The sequence below is a fragment of the Paralichthys olivaceus genome, chromosome 15 (assembly GCF_024713975.1).
Source record: "Paralichthys olivaceus isolate ysfri-2021 chromosome 15, ASM2471397v2, whole genome shotgun sequence".
Taxonomy (NCBI): domain Eukaryota; kingdom Metazoa; phylum Chordata; class Actinopteri; order Pleuronectiformes; family Paralichthyidae; genus Paralichthys; species Paralichthys olivaceus.
The window spans coordinates 21,526,368-21,545,522 of NC_091107.1; the positions used below are offsets into that span (position 1 = coordinate 21,526,368).

Consider the following 19,155-nt stretch of genomic DNA (forward strand, 5'->3'; position numbering starts at 1 on the left):
GCAGAATGTTCTTTTTTTTAAATGTCAAAGTAAAAAAAACTGTAAGAAAATATCTTGGCCAGGGGAACCTTCAGTTTCAGGGCCACTTGGTCCCACTTTCAACGGGGGCTAAGATCATGTTTTGCGGTAATCATGCGGTCAATTACAGGCAACAAGTCGCTCCAGGTTGAAAGGTTTCAGATCTCCTGCCCCACTCTGTTGAAATCCCCCAGTTCCCCTGCTTGTGTGAAATCATGCAGTGGATTGTGGTGCAGAAAAGGGCCACAGTATGGAGATGTGGGCCGGAACTAATAGGATTGGTTTTGATTCATTAGATTCTCTTTCATCATCCTGGTTGGAATTCCACTCCACGTCTCCTCGGGCTTCACACTTTTAAAATGGGAGTGGGAGGGGGGGCAAGTGTTTATAATTGAGCCTCTAGACTGCAAAAGCTCATTACTCTCTATGGAATCATCTGCTTAGTTATACCCCGTGGAATCGGCATCAGAACATGTGAATGCAGCACTGTGTTTGTCAGAAATAATGACAACACAGGGCAGAGTATGATTCAATAGTGGAAGTGCAAAATGTGGAAGCAAAAGGTAGAATAAAGATGCAAAATCAAAACACAATGACGCGATTACCTTTTCTCTGAGAAGTGTTGGTTATATATGTAACATCTGTTCTCTGAAGGACATGGGGACGGATGCTGTACCCTAGGCCGGGCATACAACGGTCCTGAGATGGTTACACAGTGTAGACTCAGCTTTAACAGACGGTACTTGTTTGCATCCTCTCAAGTCTCATGTACAATTCTCACTGACACTTCTGATTCTACACTTACAAACCATATATCTTGCTTCCTGCAGTCGGCTAACTTACCATAAAGAGGTAAAAGTAGAGGTAAAAGTATGCTTACCAGTACCTCTATACTCTATACTACTGAAGGTCATCTAGGTTTGAGGATGCTGAAGGTCTATATGATGCTATCATATAAAATACAGTGCAACATATGTGATTTATTTTATTAATTTGAATGGCCAACAAAATGTCAAACTAGTTTTAGAATTTTTCTCTCAACAACAGAGATTAAGCTTGGCTTTTGGACCATTAAAGAAATCAGAGAGTCATATCAAACCCAATATTACCAGCACTGTCACCTTCTTTATTTGTGCATTGGACACATCAAATACACTAAAATCTCTGTTAAGCTTACTACTAATATGGTCTTGAAATGTTAGAATTGAAAATCAAAGTGGTTGTTTTATTGTTTGGTCAGTTCGCTTGTTAGCCTTGCTATTAAAGCCTCTCACCAGTAGGGATGCTGCAGCTCCCTCAGCATCCCTATTTCTAGCATCCAGGTGGACAGAGCCTGGCACATCCTTTTCTCCTGTTTATGCTAAGTTATAGTAGCTTTATGTTGTACTGACATGAAAGTGTCTTCTCATCTTACTCTCAGAAAGCAGAGTGTATTTCCCAACCTGTCAGACTATTTAATTTTTTCCTGCATGGGTAAAACAACATCAGTTTACCAAAACCTCACTAAACAAAGCTGTAATTCTTGATAAAACAACAAAATGGAACAGACATTACTATCAGACACCATGATCAACCTGCTTCATGAGAAAAACAAAATGGTATAGTGTGAAGAGACTAAAGGCGAGTCCATATAACACAAACTATTCAGCAGCAATCAACTGCATTAATATCCAGAGGCAGCAAAATGATGAATGAGGCAAACTCTCCACACCAAGGGAATGATAATGAACCAAACTAATGTTAATGGTATAACAATATACTCTTATATCACAGTCATTATTAGAAATCAGCAAATAATTGATATTAAAAAAGACCAATCAGAATACTAACATTCACATAATGTGCTGGTCGTTTAAACTAACTGCAAAGTTTGAGCCCTGACACGTCACCACAAATAAATAAACCTTTTCTTCCTCTCACCCAGAATGTTATTTATCCAAATAAATGATTTGCTCTACAACTTGTTTTATAGCAGCTGGAGGCAGAAGCTTATTTTTGTTTAGTGGAGCCTTGTGCTTGTCCCTTAGATATCTAATGACTTCATGATATCAAATGATTGCGTCTGGCAAACCCATTCAACATTTGTGCAACATAAAAGTCATCTTGCACAAGGCTAGAGGTTAGAAGACACAAGATCGCAGTGAGGAGCGATAAAGGAGCCTCTGAAGTGTCTGTTGACACCCAGCACAAATCAGTCTGTTTTAGCACTTCAGAACAATGTGGGGAACCATAAAAATAAAACGGTATATTGATTTATTAATGTATTAATGTGGATATGAATAAAATACTATATTTTGTCTATATATTGTCTCGATATATTATGTCATGTCTCTCTAAAAGAGATGATACGACACAATAATAAGTGAAATAACAAAGTTATACGAGTCATTCACACTAGCTAAGTTTAAAAAATGTCTTTATTAACACTGTATGAAGACACGTATGCAATCTGAAGGCTTCAGACTGGCGTAAATGGGACAACACATTAAGAATGTTTTATCACTTAGTGCAGTGAGTCATTTTGTATTTAATGTGTTGCATGTACTGTCACCAACACAGGATTACAGGAACCAACATACAGTATATGTGTAAATATTTAACATCTCTGTAAAATTATATTTCAGTGTTGGTTGACTCAAAATTGCTTTACTGCTTTACACACATCATTCATCCTAAGTATAAAATGATCCAACATATAATCAAACACTGTTACTGTTGGTTTTGCATAAACAGCCAACAACCAGTCAACACAGGGCCCTGTAGAAGACGCTGGCTCTCCTGTTGTTTCTGTTTGGGATGCATTCTATGGTCCGTCTCCACATGAAGGGGTGGGGGGTGGGTGATCTCGCCAGGCCCTGCTTGTCTTAAATTGAATACAATCAGGGATGTGATCCCGCTGCCAACTCTGACCCTGACGGCTCTAATGCGTTCTTAAGGCCTTGGCATAGACCGGCTCCAGGAAATGAAAGGGGAGCAGCATGAAGAACATCACCAGAAAGACCACGCTCACCACTGCCAGCAGCACGTAGCGGCCGATGAACAAGGTGTCCACTATCTGTAGAGTGAAGAAAGAGATGATCACCTCAGTATTTTTAGTTTATCCTCACTACACATGAGTGCAGATGAAGTAAACACTATCTATTTCACTGGAAACACGTCTGTTAATAAATTCAGCATTTCCACGATGAGCCACAAGATGTCATAAGAGAGCTTTTATAAAGCCATTGTGCATAAACAGTGGGTTAATGTGAGGCATTGAACAAACACTCAATACACAGACAGACAGACAGACACACACACAAAGAAAACACTTTACTTGTGTTTTGCTTCCTGCCGCTTCAGTTGGATGTTTGAGCTTCAATTTGCAGAATGATGTCATGTCAGAGTTTCAGCATAAAACGCTGAGTTCACATGAACAAAAACACTATTCACATCATCTGCTGAGAGGGAAAGTTTCCCCTCATTAACACAAATTTAGATTTAACGCAACTGCATCAACTATGGTTGTGTGATTTGCACTTTTCGGTGAAGTAGAGGACCACTCAAGTTTATGTGTCGATTATGGGTTTTTCTACAAGGGAGAGTAGATGTCATTTCAGAATTTTTTTAAAACTTGTCGTGTCTTAAACCATTAGTGAAGAGAATCTGAATTAAAACAATAACTAATTGAATTAATACCTAATCAGTCTACAGTTGACCAAGGCATAATATCTGTTCCTCAACACTGATGTCTGATGGACAACTTTGCTTAAGGTTCCTCTTAAGCTGGCTAGCTTTCTGAGAGAAGAGCATGTGCACATGTAGGCACAGCTAGATTTATTTGCGATCACCTGGAAATGATAAATTACCAAATGCTGTGCTGCATTCATCAGACCTGCAGTTTGGAACATTTCATTTGCCCTAAAAGCCTCAGAACCAAACCCAAACCTTCAACAATCATTTTGTAATTTCATGGGTTCTACCAGGCAGAAAAATGTACATATTCACAGTGACTTCATCAGTAAGTACCCTCCCGAAGTGAAACTTATGTTTACACTAGAGTAGATCAGGATCTTGTGCGAATGACATATTTAACAGATTGCCTATCAACCAAATCCATATGAAATAGTGTCTTTAATCTGTTGCTAATGCTATAACCATTGAATTTGTTATTTGATTCCCAAAAGTCTATCAATGAAGTTGGAGTATGAACACCACCACTTAAAGTTAAGAGGTAATGGTGAAGAGCCTCTTGTTATCTTACACAGAAAAATGAACCCAGCTAACTTAATGAGAGAGAAGAATTAACACTGGCATTTGCTACTTGGTGCCGACCAATAATCGGAGTTTAATTCTTAATTAGTAATAAGTTATTAGAAGCAGTATGATGAAAGAAGGGTGGAGTTGGTGCATCCTTAAAGGGATAGTTCACCCAGAAATTAAAATTAACTCATTATCTCCTCACAACTATGGAGGGGTGGGTGAAGCGGGGAAACAGTGTTGCAGCCAAATCCAATCCAATATAAGTAAATGGTAACCGATTCTTCAAATGTAAAAAAAAAAAAAAACAGAAATAAACTAAATGCCTACATACTTTCCTGCCGTGTCATCCAAGTCCAAGCCCCAACATTCATATTCCACTTAATTCTTTTAGCCTAAATGTTAACTGTGATCCACACATGAATGTGGTCCAGAGGAAGATATCAGAGGATTCAGTTTTTTCTGTAGTTTTTAATTCAATTGTATTGGATTTGGCTGCCATGCTGTTTACCCCTGAAATTCCTAAAGTGTTTTGTGGACTCAAATACTTTGCCAACCCTTCCATCTGCATAGTGGTGAGTAGTCAATGAGTGAATTTTTATTTAAGGGTGAACTATCCCTTTAAGTCAGTACTGCCATTCAATCATGGCTACAAGCTACAACATGAAGCCAAGTGTTTATTGATTTGTGTTTGACTATTTTCAGTGATTAACTTAATGTACAACAATGTATTTGAAGATATGGCACGTTTGTTATTTCGCTGTTATCTCATTAGTGCAGAAACTCAATTCTGATTCCAGCTTCTCTTTATTTTCGGATGCTGCAGTTGTTTATCTAGAAGCCTGATCAGTGTGGGTACTGCACTGCAGCTCACCTGAGTTTTACATAAATTAACAGATCTAAAGGAAACGAGGCGCAGGACTCTGAAAGACAACAGCTCCTCTACGTTGGCACTGTCGTCCCTTAGGTTAGCAGAACTGTGGGGTTTATGATGTTTCCACTGATAGGTTTAAGCAACACTTCACTGATAGCTGTTGGTCTGTGTTAATATTTAGATCATGAGCCACCCATGAATTTGTGAAGACAAACTGAGAAAAAGCCCTTAAGCCAGATAACACGAGAAGAGCCGCAGCCCAACTGCCGACAGAGAGATTTCACAGGGACTGTTGTGGAATGGGAGTGTGTGTGTGTGTGTGTGTGTGTGTGTGTGTGTGTGTGTGTGTGTGTGTGTGTGTGTGTGTGTGTGTGTGTGTGTGTGTGGGTGTGGGTGTGTATATAAATCCACTGGTGTGAGGTGGGGATGATGTATGCCGTCTCTTATGGATGCATTTAACAGATCTCACTTTTTAATTTGCCAATTACGCAGTATGCAGGAACCCAAAGTGAGGGCCATGTTTTATTAATGTGCCATTGAGCACACGGGTGGGAGCAGGCAGGCAGGCGGGGGGCGGAGGAGTGGAAGAGGGGGTGTGGGGTGGGTGGTCTGGTACAAACCACCCCCACTCCGAGTCTGGGACTAGCTTAATTGGCTCTATGATATTTTACTTCTGTTTAACAGCAAGAGGTTAGACATTGCTTCAGTTTGCACACACACACACACACACACACACACACACACACACACACACACACACAGACACACACAGACACACACAGACACACACCACTTGCAAGCAGGTTTTCTGTTTGCTCACAAAAAGAATTAGTCCACACCGATACATGCTATGAATACAAAATGTCATTGAGTGTCCTCAGTGAAGCAGCTTTTCCACATTCACATGCACCTTTGTTTAAACACTGTTTATAACCATACAGATGAAGATTTATATGGTATTTTCAGTTTTTCTAGTCCTGCATGAAATCGTCTATTGTAACTGATTTACTTCAGTGTAACATATCAAAGATGAGTCACAGGGGAGGCCTCACATCATCTGGTGTACAGATTAAAGAAGCTCCAGGCCTCTGGCTGCCTCTGGCCGGTCATTCATCCCACAGTCAACTGACTTGCTCAGTTTCCTCCGACTGTATTTTACCACGTGGATGATTCATAATGTCAGCATTGTTCTGAAGTTGTGTGCGTAAACAGTTTTTGTCGTTTAACTGAATTCCTGGATCAGCCAAAGATCGTTCTCCACTTTTGTGCACAGTCAAAAGTTAAAATTCTATTCAGCTATTACCTGTTATTATTATATGTTAAATGCATGTATAAATTCTTAACCACTGCGCAAAGGGTTCTTATAACTATTACATTCTACAAAGATATGGGCCACTCCCTAAATTAAAAAAGCAATAGGCCTGTTGACATTTAGTAAAGGTTGAAAATCTTTTTTTCCTTGCATCACTTCAAGGAATTTTATATGCAACCTCTTTCAAACATTGGAATCAATCTCTGGAGAAGGAAAAGGGTTCATTTTACTTGTAAGCCTTGTACAGAAATCCAAGAAGTCACATTTTGCTGCCTCTCTCTGTTGCTGGTCTGGTATCTGCCTTTGCACAAAGGCTATAAAACATGAGCTGGCCAGGACAGGGCTCGGCTCTGCTATTTCTATGGGGTGGCAGCTTGCTTGGCAGATCTGGCTGGCTTATTGGCACGACCCCGAGGCAACATGGGGGAGTGTTTGTTCTGTGTTGCTGTTGGACTAAGATAAAGCAGAGCAGGCCTTTCTGACGAGCACATACACAAGTGCACACACGATGATACGTGCGATGTATGGGCATACAGTAAGGGTGATGCTGGTTTATATCAGAGTTAAGGTTGTGTTAAGGAAAGGTTGTTTATGTGCACTTAACTTAAACTTAGAACAGAACATAAGACTCTAAATAACTCTGCTCCTAGACACACACACACGCACACACACACACACACCCACCCCTTTTAAACGATATATCAGTGATAAAGATCCACGTTTCTTCTATTGTATCATTGATAAGCATGAAGACAGTGATTTTATTGCTATTCTTTAATTTGTCATATGTGTTTCAAGTTTTTGGAAGACAAAAAATGAGCAACAAATACCCATTCAGCGTTTATTCATGTGCTTTGCAACCTTGTTTTTCACTCAGTGGCCTCTGTACCCAAAACATTTGGTGTTAATCAAAGTCAAATGTCCTCCAAACAAGATTCAAAACATCCCAGACCTGTTTTTATTTCCAACTGAAGCACGTAATGAAGTCAACGTGCATCAGCCACAATAACAGATGAAAAAACCCCACAAGCCTTTATGTGTGTTTTTAATGTTGTAAATGGTGTCATGATGGAATATGTCATTATTGCAGCCCTGGCAGCAGTATACATTTAAAAAGATGCTTCATGTAATAAAATGTCATTTCATTGTGTTTACACCTTTTGAACCAAGTCGTTCTCTTTTCCATAACTGTCTACTGCAGCTATTTGCATTTTAATATAGTACAACATACTCATTCATACAGTAGGCAGGAAAAGAGACACGATTTAATGTGCCGACGATGTCAACTCATAGCATATCAACATGAATAAACCCACACATTAGTCGGGAGCCTTTGAATTTGCGAGTGTGTGTGAGATTAGTGAGGAGAGTTCACCTCGACTTCTTTGAAAGGGGGAGGTGTCTCAGGGCTGCGAGGGAAAAACACCAGAGCCAGAGTGATGGTGAGAGCCAGGAGAAAAACAGGGATCACTCCTAACCTGGCAGGACGAAACACACACACACACACACAAAGTTGTAACTTACTGACCAAGCACTAAGTTTCCGCCCATTTAAACTTGACTGTAACTGCATCTAACAGAGGTGCACAGTGTTCGCTGTCGCTTTGCAATCCACCCAAACAACATTGACCTTTGTAGTATGAGGCTCTGATATGAAAAAAATAGTATTAATACGCAGGGACTTGGTATATGGTCCCAGAAATCAATTCCTATATTATATTATATGATAATAATAATAATAATAATTTAAGTAAAATAAATTACTTTGCTGGTCTCACATAGGTTTAGGTGCCAAGTAATGATATGAGAGTTGCAATCTTTCTGTGTGAGGTTTTTTAGTTGTTGTGTTGTGTTCAAACAATGGTTTACACAATCTTTAATGACTTTGCCTCCAGTCTTTGGTTTGAGACTTTATTCCATAGTTCCTTGAGATTCATGCATATTTTCCTACCTCAAATACTGTATGCGACCCAGTTAATGATTGTTATTGTAATAAAAGCCTACCCTTTAAACCTGAACGTGCCGAATTTACCAGAAAAGCTTCCTGCGGCCGCAGTTGAAGTGTTTCGTGTTCCAGCAGCTGCGTATTAAGGCTGAAAAGCAAACCAACATTAATCTGGAGGAAATGTTAACGGGACGTGGCATTGACCGATGAGATGGACCACAGCTGGGATTCTTCACTAACTTCTGTACATGTATTCAAATGTAATGTGTGTGTGTGTGTGTGTCCTCTCACTCACTTGGCTGATCCGGATGCTCTCAGCAGCATCATCCCAATCACAAGAGCCGCGATCCAAACCAACGCGACGACGAAAACCCCCGTCCCGACCTCCAGCACGGAACTCATGTTGTTTTATCAGCAGGTTCGGTTACAGGCTGGTTTATCTGCTGATCTCACATTACCGACATAAACAAAGCAGCCCTGTAGTAAACGATCCATTTCATCACAGAGACTTCGGTTGGTAAATCAAGCTTCTCCCAGCGCGTCTCCTGCTTCCTGGTAACAGCAAGCAGGAGTGTGATTGGGTGAAGGAACTCGGGAAGAGCCAATCAAACGCGGCGTTGCTAAAAGAGCGTGGGGCGCAAGGGGACCATGCAGCCAATCCAGAGCATCACTTCCACTTGTGTTTCCCCTGTTGAAGTCTTCAAACCACCGCGGTGTGTTTCTGACACCGTGTCCCGAGGAGCGGGTGTTGTTCCCCGTCCCTCCCTGCAACGTATCGGGCCACTGCTTCCACTACAATTTTGAAAAATGCCAACTGAACTTAATTCTTAACATGTCTTTTATCCCACATCTACGGTGGGAGAGAGCTCAACACACTGCAAATTAAGAAAACACATGCACATAGAAAGAAAACGTGTCTCCCAACTGGAGGAGCTTGGCCCTTAATCATGTAAACAGTCATGTGACATTTGTACTTTCTGTTATTGACATTTGTACTTTCTTGTTTATTTGCACTATTGTATTGGTATTTGTATCTTTAGTTACTCTTATTTTATTATTTTTCTGACACTATTACATGTTGAGTTGCTTGAGGCGCCTGGGATTTAAGATTTTCATTGCCAGCATGTACGCTATGTATCTGTTGTGCAGATGACAAATAAAACCTTTGAAACCTTTGGGTACACTGCTGAATACACATTGATCCATTATTAGATATCAGTCTAATAAAATGAGATTTTTCAATATATTGTAATTACTTTTGCTTCTGCTATATATTGCTGAGGATGGATCTTATTATCCAATGCTTACTTTTATTTAGGCTGAGCATAAGAAACGGAAACTCACCCTGACCACATCTCCCTCCATCAGTGCTGCTTTATGTGTATATGTGAACAAGTGGGTTTTGTTGAAGGCACACTCAGTTTTTCTAACCTGGAAATATCAGGTTGAAGTTGGACTTTTCCAGCCTCATCAGAATCTCCACTCACTGCATCATCCCAGCAATCTTTTCGAAGCATGCAAGTACTAATGCGCACCGACAGGGGGCTGGCCAGATCCGCGTGTGTGCGCCGCGGCCCTACTGGAAGTGGGGGGGTCTCAGTGAGTTTACTGGAAGAAGACATGTTGCCTTTAAGTGATCCTCGTAAGATTCACGAATCCAGCGGCTATGGTTGTGATATAGTGTAAATTGCTGCTTTGCTTGATTAAAAAGACCAGACGACAGAGGATGGTCATATTCAGATGGATGGATGCTGAGAGTGAAGAGAAACACAGGACAAATGCACAGCCAGCTTTGCAGAGTTTGGTGCTGCCACTGTCTCAAAAATGTCAACCAGATTAAAGGGAGTGACAGAGATGGTCTGTGATAAAAGGGGTTTGAGTGGCAACTTGACCTGACCTCACTGAAGCGCTTTGGAAGCAAATAATTAGATTATATAATCAATCAATCTATCAATCAAATTTTACTTGCATAGCCTATATTCACAAATTACACTGTGCCTCATAAGGCTCTGTGACATCATCTGCCCTTAAGTGCAAAATGACCAAAATAAACTATTTCAACATGTGAGTTATTTTCCATATAGGCTTCCATACTCGTGTTTCCTGCAGCATTTGCTTTGCTCGGGTGATTGCACTGAATTCAGTGATGTTAAATATAGTCCAGAATGACTAAGAGGCTCTTTGCCTGCATGGCTGGCTACAAGGTATTTTGCTGGAGTTCTGGCGACAAACAATACAAAACGTGGAAGTTGTCATTGAAGGTTGTGCCCAGCTTTTCCTCACATTCTGCTCTTTTCCCATCAGAGATCTTTTGCTGCTTCACGGTCACAAAAATAGATGAAAATGGATTCATCAAACAACATAATGAGGTGTTTGTGTTGTTGTTGTCCTCTTTTGTCCATCTGTCTTCAAGCTAAATAAGAACACATTACTTGTGCATTTACACTTTTGGTTCTCAACCCTTACAAATCTTACAAACTCCTCGGGAACACGCAGACAGATCCGTTCCCTGTTTTTTTCCGCATCACCTCCAAGTCGTTGCAGTGCACCAACAGGATTCGCCATCGATCCTGGGCACGACACGTGAAGTCTCCTCTTCGCCCGCGGTTGACGCGCTCCCCGTCTCTTTACGCAGGCCCACGCGTGATTGCCGTATTTCCCACGGACACTGGAAGGCATCAGCGGGCCGGCGCTGGGAAAACGGGGGGTGAGAGCGGAGATGGAGGTGGGAGGGGCCTGGCGCGGGTGACGTCAGCGGCTGTGTGGAGGAGTATAGGCTGTGCTGTCAGCCCAGTGTCAGTCTGATGAAGATTGGCATGCAGGTAAGCTGTCATTCATTTTCAATGTCAGTGCATGGGAGCAGGGCTCTTCCACTTCAGCCTCCCCCCCTTTTCCCCCTTTTCTCCCCCCTCTCCCTCCCTCCCTCCCTCCCTCACTTCATTACAAAAAGCAGGACATTATTCATACAGTCAGACAGCCGGGCCAGTGAGAGAGAGAGAGAGAGGGAGAGAGGGAGAGAGAGAGAGAAAGAGAGAGAGAGAGGGAGGGAGGGAAGGGGAAGTATAGAGGAGGGGGAGAAAAAAAGAGAGAGGAAAAAGCGAGGAGATGCATTTTTGTGCTGGACTGAAAGACCAGTGGATTTTTTTTTTTTTTTTTTCTGTTTCGTTTTAATTCTTGATGCGGAGGTTTTTGGGATTTTCACAATAACGTGTCGGTGATGTTTGTGATGCGCGTGTCTGCGGGAGGTGTTGTGTTCGGCGGCGGATGCTTCGGCGCAGAAGCTCGTAATTGTAGCGATAACAATAATAGAGAGGGACCGGGCAGAAGGAGGCAGCTTTGCTCCTGCGGCTGTGACACTCAGCGGCGGAATAACACATGATTTATATATGAACGACGAGTGCGTGATGCGCGGGTCTCTCCCGCGTTGTGCTGCCTCTTCACCGCCGCTGCGTGTTTTCCTCCTGTTCAACTTAACCTGGTGTGTTTTTATCCAGAAGGCTCTGATCGCGATTGCTGAGTGTTTGTCGGCCTACATTAAAATATATATGTTCAGTGGAAAATAACTTCCACTCAAGTTCATTCGAGTCAATTCAGCATTTTTATGTTTTCCATAATTTGGTCAATTTCTAGATTGTAGCGTCTGTGTGTGTGTGTGTGTGTGTGTGTGTGTGTGTGTGTGTGTGTGTGTGACTAAATAAAAAATAACATCATTATATAAATGTCAAACTGAAAAGGAAGAAAATAGCAAATGTAGTTGGAAAGGTAGTTTTGTTTAAATGTTATTTCAAATCCTTGCACTTAATGACCAGCAGTTTTTTTCCCCAAAGTGAAACAACATTGTACAAAACGATAATGGCTGCATTTATTCCAGAGTGATGTAAAGCAAAAAAATCTGAGCGTTTTTAAAGGTCAGACAGGTAGTTTCAAGCTGTCTGCATCTCTGTATGAATCCCACTCGTCTTTAATTTGGAGCGTGTCTCAGTAAAGCTACCTGCATCTCACCGAGGTCTGATGTTTACTCTCAGCCGCCCCTGCCCTGCAAAAGCCTCTCCACACCAAACACTGGCCTTCTTTGTGTGACGCTCGCCGCTGTCTTTTTCAGCTGAGCGGGTTTATTCCACAAATGACTGTTAAACTCAGAGGAGACTTTTCAGTGGCACGTCAGGTAGCTTGTCTCAGGTAGCTAGTTAGAAAAGCACAGATTTGCAGGTCCTCTGCTGCATTTTGGTTTGTGTTGTATGATATTTATACACATGAAGATCAAATATCAAATGACTGTGCGAACACATGCCCCTATCTGGCAAACACAGCAAAAAAGTTGACGCTCAGGTTACTTTTCTATCACAGATTCGTTGTCATCTGACAATAGTGAAATGTTTCAACTATATACTACAAAGTCAGGGCCCCTGACTGCAAAGACCGAGCAGTGGGATTACATTAGCCTAATTAAATATGCCTGAACCATTTGTTTACTAATCATCTGCTTCCCTGAGAAATCACAATGGCGATTTAGACCACTTTAGCTCCTTCAGTCACACGCACGAGGCAGGTGCAGAGTGCTGAGCAGGAAATCCCACGAGGAGCCAAAACTCGCACCCCCTGTGAAAGTAAATGCTTTGAAAGACGCTGTTGTTGTTGCAGCGAGTCGCTGTTGGAGGACCTCAAAGAAGCACTGTTACCTTTTACACCATTTAAATTACTGGGTACCTTTGTCATTGTCTCAAAGTGGGTGATTCTGCTGGGAATACATTTTTGCGACACGCACACACACACACACACTCGAACACGTGAGCTGAAACGCATCACCACCAGTCACCCTCAGTGATGTTTGTTCTTTGTTGTCATGTACCCCACATGGCTCTCCATATTGTCTTGATAAGGATAATGCCAATTTAGTTTATCCGCAAACCCTGCTGAGATCTTAATTGATGATTTGTGTCATTGGACAAGCAGCCCAGGGGCATATTTGCTGCTGCAAAATACTCTGACACTATTTGCATATTCCCATTCCTACTACATGGGTAAATTACACGATGAGGTGTGATGCTGTGCATTCCTGCAGCTTTTGAGGGGATAATCACTAATAAAGTGTTTCAGTCACACTAAATGAAGGAAGTAAACAGAGCGAGGAGAGCATATGTTACAAACCAATTTAAGCATTTATGTATGACCATAAAGCAATTCAGGAAATTAAACCACGCGCAAATGTCTTGTCATTTCCTTCGCCTTTTCCTCTATTTCCACTCTGCATGTTGTCGCAGACAGCCGTACGTCATTTTTGAGAAGAGGCATGTTTTTTTAGTCTTGAAAGACTAGGTCTTACTTTGTGAGATGAGATTTTGAGGTGTCTGGTTGTTTTTGAGGGCCTCGTTTTCTTAAACCGGGCTGAGGAAAGGGAGAGGATGTCGAGAATTATTCATAAGGCTTAAATCTTTTGGGAATCCTTGGGCCTGTGAACAGAGTTGACACGGCCACTTTTCTCCTGTTCAATAGTGCAGCAATCCTAAGACAATTGTGTTGTGTTGCATGTTTTGTGCCTGTCTGGGTCCTCATAGGTCATGCCCACTAAGCCCGCTTGATCCCCATTGCTCTCAAGACGAGGCAGAGGCCTGTTTATACCGTCAGAGAGCGCAGCTTAAGCGCAGCCCTTGCATGCTTACCCTTGCTCATTCCACAGCCAGTGCTGCATTGGCACCGCTCTAAGTAAGCCACCAGGGAGCTGGGTCAGAGAGAGATGGATTGGCTTGATTTATGCTCCAAGAGGAGCAGCAGGCAAATTTAATGATCCCCTATACTGTCAACATCACGGAGGTTTGTTTCTGGAAGGACATAGAGATGTCATGAAAATGCATGCTGCATAGGGCTGTGGTATGGTTAAGTTTGAAAACTGCAGTCAGTCAGTGTTATTGCTCAAACATCAATTGGAGACTTTTGTTTGAAACTTATAAAGAGCATTTTGGGAATATTAATCTAACAGTAAGATGGTTTCATCCTCACATTCTTCAGAAAATAACTGTTGTATTGCCTCAGCCCAGAGATCCCTCTGATGTGCACACATTCACAGTTTACAGAAGACATTTGTGCAGGTGACGTTATTATTGATATGCACAACAATTTAAGTTCCTAATGAGCACTTGTTACGTTCAAAATACTCGTATTTTGGGTCAAATCACATTTTGTGCTGCTTCACTGTGTGACTGCAGCCCCAATATGTCTGCTCACAGAACATCCTCTGTACAAAAAGTCCATATTACTCCTCTGAAGGAGTCTGAGTGATTGATTAGACTCAGCACGTCTGAGGCCGTGTGCAGACCTGCCCTGCACACAGCCCTCAAACAAACTTTTGCAAATGCTCCTCTCCGCACAATTATACGAGATGTGCGGCTGAACAATGAATGTCGCAGCATGGAGGAAGTCGTACAAAGGCTTTAGTCATTAGGTAATGATTTTAGCATCAGTACTCTGATTGCCTTCCTTTTTTCAGACAGAGGAAATGAAAACCCAGCAGGGACACATTCCATAAACGAAGTCGAAGTCATGGCACAGAATAGGGGAGTCAAATAAGGCTTCGGTGTTTCAGCTGCAGGACGCACACACAGATACAGTGTTTGCTGTGGCTGAAATTGATCTCAAAGATGTGTAAGAACTAGGCTACTTCCATTCTTTTATTTCTTCGGTATTCATGCCGTTAGTATAAATTTCTTTTGATTTTATTATTCTTGCACTAAAAGCAATTAAAACACATTATTTTTAGACGTCAGTGGTTGTTATTCAAGGATCAAGCACAAAATCAAATTAGCAGCTGCTTATTATATATTCTGCATTTACAGACCTTTAACAAGACTCCAAACCTCATTGTGCCTTTGGTTCTTATCTCTGGTGGAATGTAGATAATCCTAATAAATGAGTAGAGCTTCACACAGAGAAATATGAAGCCTGCCAGTAAATCCTGAATTTATTATATTTGAGAGTCCTGGTAACAGCTGAGCTGGGTGAGGTTCAAAATATTTGATTTGAATTCAGCAGCAGATCATAGCAGAGAAAATCCTACCAAGCACTGTGTGCAAGCATATTTGTGTGTCCTTTGAAAATGAATAAATGCATGGGCCAAACTGGTGTCACTACAATTGAGCATCTCCCACAGTGTAATACTCTTTAAAACTTATGTCATCACTGCTGCTTCTCCATGTTAATAGCCCCGACTCTATGCCATGCATTAATCTGTTGGCCATAAAGGTGACAGGGGCTTTCTCTTCCCACATACAAATGTGTGTTTGCAGCTTACAGCTTGACGCCTTCAGCAGAACTGCTGTTGTACTATTAGAGTGTTTTTCTTCTGCCTAAACTTCGGTCTTTCCGTATACTGCAGGTACAATACCAGCTGTTTTTCAGCACTGCAGTGCCGTTACCAGCAGGAAAGCTGTTCCTCCTCCTCTGTGAGTCAGAGTAACTCTTATTACAAAGTTGGAGACAAACACAGAGTTTTACCGCCAAGTGCACATCAACAGAGGCTATTTTTGTCAACACTAAGCTAACTCATATCAGCACTGTGAAGTGCTGTTGCATCCCTGATGACCCCCCGATGTTGTTGTTTTCACTCGGGTACATTTACAGCTGTAGTAATGCGGTGGTTCTCAAAGACGGGGTCAGGACCCACTGGAGGGGTTGCCAGATGATTCCCAGAAATTCAATACAATTTAGAAATGATTAGTAATACCGTGATTTTAGCCACAGTTGTTAGAAAAAGATTTAAACAGTTGATACATTGAAAAAAAACATGCAAATAAAAATATTTTTACAGATTTTCTTTGTTTTTTGACCTCTGTAGTTATTAATACGGATTAGTTACAGTACCACTTGCAACCGGTCAATTTACAGCACCACAGGAAACACTGCAACATGTGCACATAGGCGTTCTTTTGGGGAAATTGCTCAAATCAGTATCCTCTGTGTACTGCAACTACCTCCAATCATGGTGGGGGTCTCTTGCTCTATTATTTTGGGGGTTGAGGTGGCTGTAGTTTGAAAACCTCTGTGGTGACACACAGAGGAGCTTCAGCAAGAGACCAGTTGGGTGCCTAAGACATGAGGCGACACAGGAAAGGTGCGCCATAGAGATGAAAAATGATCCACTTTTGAAGCCTTTTCAAATCAACCCACTTTGATTATTGGCAGAGCTGCCTATTGAAGTCTCCTGCACTTTAAGTAGAAATGCAACAGCGCTGAAGTTGTGACCTCCAAAGGATATTTATTGGAGCACGGTTCCATTGTTCAGAATCCTCTCCAAAGATATTATTTAAGTGTTCTGCCACTCACATCGCATCTGAATGTTTCAGCCTATTGCTCTCCAGGACACCATTGATCTGAAGGACAATATTTTCACTCAGGCTGTAGCTGCTCCTTTATTCTGACATTAGACTTTCCCCAAAAGTGGCTTTCTCTTCAAATCCATTTGTGTACCTCGTTGTTAATCTCCAAGCGGCCTTTCCAGGCGGCTGATGAAACACTTGTTAGTGAATAAGTTCTTAGGTGAAACAGCAGCTTATCAACAGACTTTAGTAAAAGCACTGCACAGTGGCAAGGACAGAATAATTTGCCCTAATGCATTTTAGTGATCGCTCTTATTAGCTGCAAATGACTTTCTTTATGTAGTCCTGTCCCCTGCTATAAAAGTGCCATGATTTTATGACAGCGCAGGCTTCAGTCAAAGTGTGTCTCATTTTCCAGAGGAAGGCTACATCTTTTATGGTGTTTCACAGGACTTGTCGCTCTTAAAATATTAAAGGACGACCATGCTGCTTTATTCCGGTATAATATTTCATTAAGGCTTTTGGCATCCTGGATGTCTCAGCACTGGAATTAATAATAGTTCATCAGTGCCCTAAGGATCTAAATGCCTCTGATACTGTAACACAACTGTGGAGCTTAACTGTTTAGAGAGTAGCTTTTAAATTTAAAATGCTTCTAATGTGACATAATGTGGTCTAATATAAAAAAACATAAAAGACATATTTCAACAACAACAGCCTATGAAAACAAATATATAGCTGCCAAGTTCCACAACTTTATAGTTAAATAGCAAAGCATTGCTTAACAGCTTTTAATGATAATTTAATGACAATAATAATAATAATTTGTTTATTTATTTGTATAGCACTTCTCAAAAAAAGCAACTAAGTGCTTCACAAATAAAAAACTAAAGTAAAAATAAATACAAATGTACATAAAAACAAAAATTAAGAAATAAAAGAATAAATAAAATACTAAATCACAAAACATATGACAGAAATGTTGTGCCAGTTTTTCTATTGTGTCCTCTTTTGTGAATACAACATCATTTTTGGCATTGACGTGTGAGCACTCACTGCAGTGTTTAAGTTAGAGAAAAACAGTTACGCATGAAACATTTGACCACAACCACAACCCTTTCCTAATTTTATCCATTTTGTCTTCTGATGTTCAAACCTAACCACACACAGGAGTCAGCGTAAACCAGAGTGTGGGTTAGAGACACATTACACATGTATACGTGTATATAAAATAGCATCTATTAAGAGTTCCAGCATCATTACCATATATAAATGCTTGTGTGGCGGTATATTTTTGTAAAGTATTTGACACGTCTTCAGCAAAGTGCAAGTCTCTCTTTCATGCTTTAATCATATGCAAGAATGAATGAAAAGTCCAGTTTATCTGTTGTCTAACTTTAAAGCAAATCTCCTTTGTCCCCAACCCTTCCCCAGTGTTCTACAACTTACACAGTTTCATAAGGGAAGTGAATTAGCTTGGTACATGTGCTCCTTCTTTTTTTCCTTTGTCAATGATGTGAGGGACATTTCTTAATATCCGAATAAACACATCGGTGAAAAAGTCATTTCTTCAGAATCATACAGTAGCTTGATTATTCTGAAGCTGTCCAGACGAACCTTGTGAAATGCGGCGCTCGCCTTCTCGGCTGCATTCATCGTCCTTCCTTTCTCCTCTCCTCACTTCATTACATTCAGAACATTATGACTTTGCTGAGAGAGTAAGGAAACACAAGTGCCGCTGACATTAACCTCACATTTACAGCTACAGAGCACAAGAGCCAATTGAGATTTTTTTTAAAATCTTGCCTCCATATTCTTCTTTTTTATTTTTCCCGTTTTGCAATGATAGCTGGATCAACACATCTCTAACGGGCCCCGCTGTGCTGATGTTTGGTGTGAATTTGACAACGTGACAGTTGACAGTGACTCATGTGTTCGAGATTCGCTTTGTTGACCAGTCTCGGAGTATATCATTTTTGGCCCGAAGCTTTGAGTCTGTAAGTAATCATGAGTCAACTACAGCAGTCCAAGGCAGGCATAGGCTGGGTAATGGGTGACAGAGGTTTCCGGTTGAGTGTGAACATGACGTGTGTACCCCTGAGTCACTTAAATGTGGTTTCAGTTAGAGGTCAGTAAAACAATCCTCCTTTAGATAATGTGTATTTATATTGTACAATTTCTGCATTATAATTTGTTTATACTCTATGTGCTCAGATAACCTCCCTTTGCTGTGTTTCTTAATAATGTTAAATTTTCTGCACGACTCAGTTTGCATCCCTCCGAAGTTTCCAAGAGCAGCCGTGAAGCATTTCTTTCCTTCCTTGCATTGAACTCTGTTTTCGGGCAGCCGCACTCCAACACAAGTTTGATTTACTTCAAAAATTCAAACCAAAACAGTCACAGAAAAATGTAATTACTGTGGGGTCTCTGTTTTCAGCGATTTGCAGTGGCAGGCACGT

The 19,155-nt window shown here is 41.2% G+C and overlaps 2 protein-coding genes across 5 annotated transcripts in view; one reads left to right on the plus strand and one right to left on the minus strand.

Moving 5' to 3' along the window:
* Window positions 1–2,417: 2,417 nt before the first annotated feature.
* Window positions 2,418–9,049, minus strand: tmem218 (transmembrane protein 218). Its single transcript, XM_020085553.2, has 3 exons — window positions 8,683–9,049; window positions 7,819–7,921; window positions 2,418–3,073 (listed from the first exon to the last, which is right to left on the minus strand). Exons 1-3 carry the CDS (start codon window positions 8,787–8,789, stop codon window positions 2,939–2,941), a joined length of 345 nt encoding a protein of 114 aa, XP_019941112.1. The 5' UTR covers window positions 8,790–9,049; the 3' UTR covers window positions 2,418–2,938.
* A 2,044-nt stretch (window positions 9,050–11,093) lies between these two features.
* pknox2 (pbx/knotted 1 homeobox 2) overlaps window positions 11,094–19,155 on the plus strand; it is a 91,965-nt gene continuing 83,903 nt past the window's right edge. For 2 of the 4 annotated variants that reach the window (XM_020085439.2, XM_020085441.2), the window contains exon 1: window positions 11,094–11,209. Coding sequence is in view for 1 of the 4 variants with exons in the window: in XM_069539884.1 (XP_069395985.1) it covers window positions 11,774–11,865 (92 nt within the window). In the remaining 3 variants the exon portion in view is untranslated. Of the gene's footprint in view, window positions 11,210–11,515; window positions 11,866–19,155 lie in introns of those variants that run through there. The other 2 variants (XM_069539884.1, XM_069539881.1) reach the window with 2 other exon arrangements.

Coding starts and splice junctions, on each gene's coding strand:
- tmem218 (XM_020085553.2), bottom strand. CDS start 8,789: ATGAGTTCCGTGCTGGAGGTCGGGACGGGGGTTTTCGTCGTCGCGTTG. Junction 7,922..8,682: donor AGAGCATCCGGATCAGCCAA/GTGAGTGAGAGG, acceptor TCGTCCTGCCAG/GTTAGGAGTGATCCCTGTTT. Junction 3,074..7,818: donor CCCCTTTCAAAGAAGTCGAG/GTGAACTCTCCT, acceptor TTCACTCTACAG/ATAGTGGACACCTTGTTCAT.